At 33.6% G+C, this 2,623-nt stretch overlaps 1 protein-coding gene across 1 annotated transcript; it reads left to right on the forward strand.

The window, feature by feature from the left end:
- Nucleotides 1–557: 557 nt before the first annotated feature.
- Nucleotides 558–1,490, forward strand: LOC129298081 (transcription factor bHLH162-like). Its single transcript, XM_054936495.1, has 3 exons — nucleotides 558–680; nucleotides 771–1,121; nucleotides 1,391–1,490. Exons 1-3 carry the CDS (start codon nucleotides 558–560, stop codon nucleotides 1,466–1,468), a joined length of 552 nt encoding a protein of 183 aa, XP_054792470.1. The 3' UTR covers nucleotides 1,469–1,490.
- The last annotated feature ends 1,133 nt before the right edge of the window (nucleotides 1,491–2,623 follow it).

Raw genomic sequence — 2,623 nt, forward strand, 5'->3', positions numbered from 1 at the left:
ATTAATTTTAATTTAAAATATAAAAGATTTAATGTGTATATATATATATAATTATTTTACTCTTTATATTTATTAATCGAGATATTTATTTAAATATATCTTTCACTCGTTATAAATGTTTTTAGCAATTGAAATTAAAAATAAAAAAGATAATATATATATATATATATATATTATGAGAAAAGATTTTATTTATATATAATTTTTTTAAATTAATTATATTTTGGACCGATTCATAACAGAAACAGTGAAAAGAGTGCAGTGTAGAGATAGGTCCAAGACAAGAGCAGCCCCACCCACCTCTCGAATCTCAATTCTTTAGTCGGAGGGGGACTCGCATCTAAATCTAACGACAGCGCGATACTGAGACACTCTTGCTTTATTTAATAAAGTCACCACCAGCAAATTTATTCCAATAATCCTCTCTCTCTTACATTCTCTCTCTATAAATAACTCTTCTTATATATATATATATATAATATATCAAAATGAAACACCATTGATCTTGTGCCTCAGCTGATCCACTGGCATTGTATTAATTATAGATTCTGCAGATAATGGAGAGCGTTCCAGGTGCTTCGTCCAGAGGCGATAGGAAAGTTATAGAGAGGAACCGAAGAAGCCAAATGAGGGCTCTTTACGCCAAGCTCAACTCGCTGCTTCCTCATCAATCCTCCAGGGTGCTTCGTTTGCTTCTATCTCATCCTATATTCCTTGTTTTCATGATTATTATTTCGTGTGTTATGTGTTTGATGAATCTGGTGGTGCAGGAATCGATTTCGCTGCCGGATCAGCTGGATGAAGCCACGACCTACATAAAGAAGCTTCAGATAAGGTTGGAGAAGTTGAAGGAGAAGAAACTCAACCTTGTGCGCACCGACAATAAGAGAAATGCTCATGGGAGCCAAATTCACAATGGAGGAATGATTTTGGGGTCGAAATCACCTAAAGTTGAGACTCACCAAATGGGTTCGGCATTAGAGGTTTCTGTGATTACTGGGTTGGATTGCCAGTTCATCTTCAACGAGTTCATTCGCATTCTTCACGAAGAAGAAGCCGAAGTTGTTAACGCCAGTTATTCAGTCGTTCATGATGCTGTTTTTCATATCATACACTGTCAGGTGAGCAATTAATTAATCAAATTTCCTCCGAACGAACCAACGATTTGTTCTTCTGATTAGTCCTTTTAGAGCTTCTTTAATTAGATATTAGCTCAAAGCCTAACTAAAATTAGTAAGTGGATGAGCCACCAGTTTATATTGGCTGAAACTTAACTCCTAACAACACCTGCCACACCAAACTGTGAAAGATTTCTCTGTTGAAATGGATTTAGGGCTATATATGTACATAACTGATGGATCTGGTTTTGCACGTATTGAATGTCGTTCAGATAGGAGAATATGGTAACAGAGCTGAGAGGATATCGGAGAGATTAAAGAGGTTCGTGTACGGTTCTGGCACATTTTGAAGAGAATGGCAGCGTCTGCTTCCCGTCGAATTTTGAATATACATCGGAATGTGAATAACTTGTGCTTTGTTAGTTTGTAACAGATATATATATATATATATATATATATTCATATCATATCTATAAACTCAGCTGATCTTACTATATGCTTCCGTTGTCAATTTTGTCATCAACTATAATAATTCTGTGCTTCACCGTGCGGATATATTATGTTGTTTTTTATGATCTTCGTCTGTAAGATTCTGCAGCTTCTTCATGTTATCACACTTCCTGCTCAACATAGGAGACTAGAAAATTATGATAGAAAGTCTCTACGTCATTATGCTAACCATGTTTAAAACATCATTAGAAAAATATGTTACTGTCTGTTTTGGGAACAGAGTGATAAGAGAAAGGTAACGTCGAACAATATATAATAGGAGGAATGAAAACTAGCTCATTGAAAAACATGATTGCTCTCCATTTTTATCTTCTTCAATTTAGGTAAACACAAAAAAGAAGAAGAAGAAGAAGAAGAAGTCGTTGTATATATTGATTATTTCAACTACAAAACATGATTCGTCTTATACATTAATACTTGGTGGATTGTTATATTGATTGAGCTGGACGGACTCTTTTTAAAAAAACACTACTGATATTGCATTAATTAGCAATTAATCTGCCAATTCTTCTGGTAGTGACATTTTAATTTTCAATTCTGTTCTTGATTTCTTGTTCAGTTTTTGTGGCTTGTCAGAACAACTAGAATATGTAGGTCTGAACCAAATAGAGTAAACTCTCATGTACATGTAACTCTTGGTGTACTACTAAATCGATTGGCTTAATTAGCATTCATGGATAATGTCAAGGCAGATAAAAATGATCAAAGAGAGTAGATCGTGATTTAAAAAGAAAAAGAGGAAGAAGAAAAAACTTCAGGCTTGTTTGGAAATCTGTTTTGGGAACAGTTTCTGTTCTCCAGAACAAAAGAATAAAAAATTTGTTTGGTAACATGTTTTCAAAAAGTGTTTTGGAAAACAAAAAAACAAAATATTGTTTTGGAGAACAGAAAAATGAAAACAACTTTTAAGTGTTCTGTGATTATTATTCTGGAGAACAAGAGAGAATAATGAAAAACACTCATTTTCATTATTTTTTTGTTCTTAAAACATGTTC

The sequence above is a fragment of the Prosopis cineraria genome, unplaced genomic scaffold (genome assembly GCF_029017545.1).
Source record: "Prosopis cineraria cultivar Desert tree isolate PC_DT_omini unplaced genomic scaffold, ASM2901754v1 PC703, whole genome shotgun sequence".
Taxonomy (NCBI): domain Eukaryota; kingdom Viridiplantae; phylum Streptophyta; class Magnoliopsida; order Fabales; family Fabaceae; genus Prosopis; species Prosopis cineraria.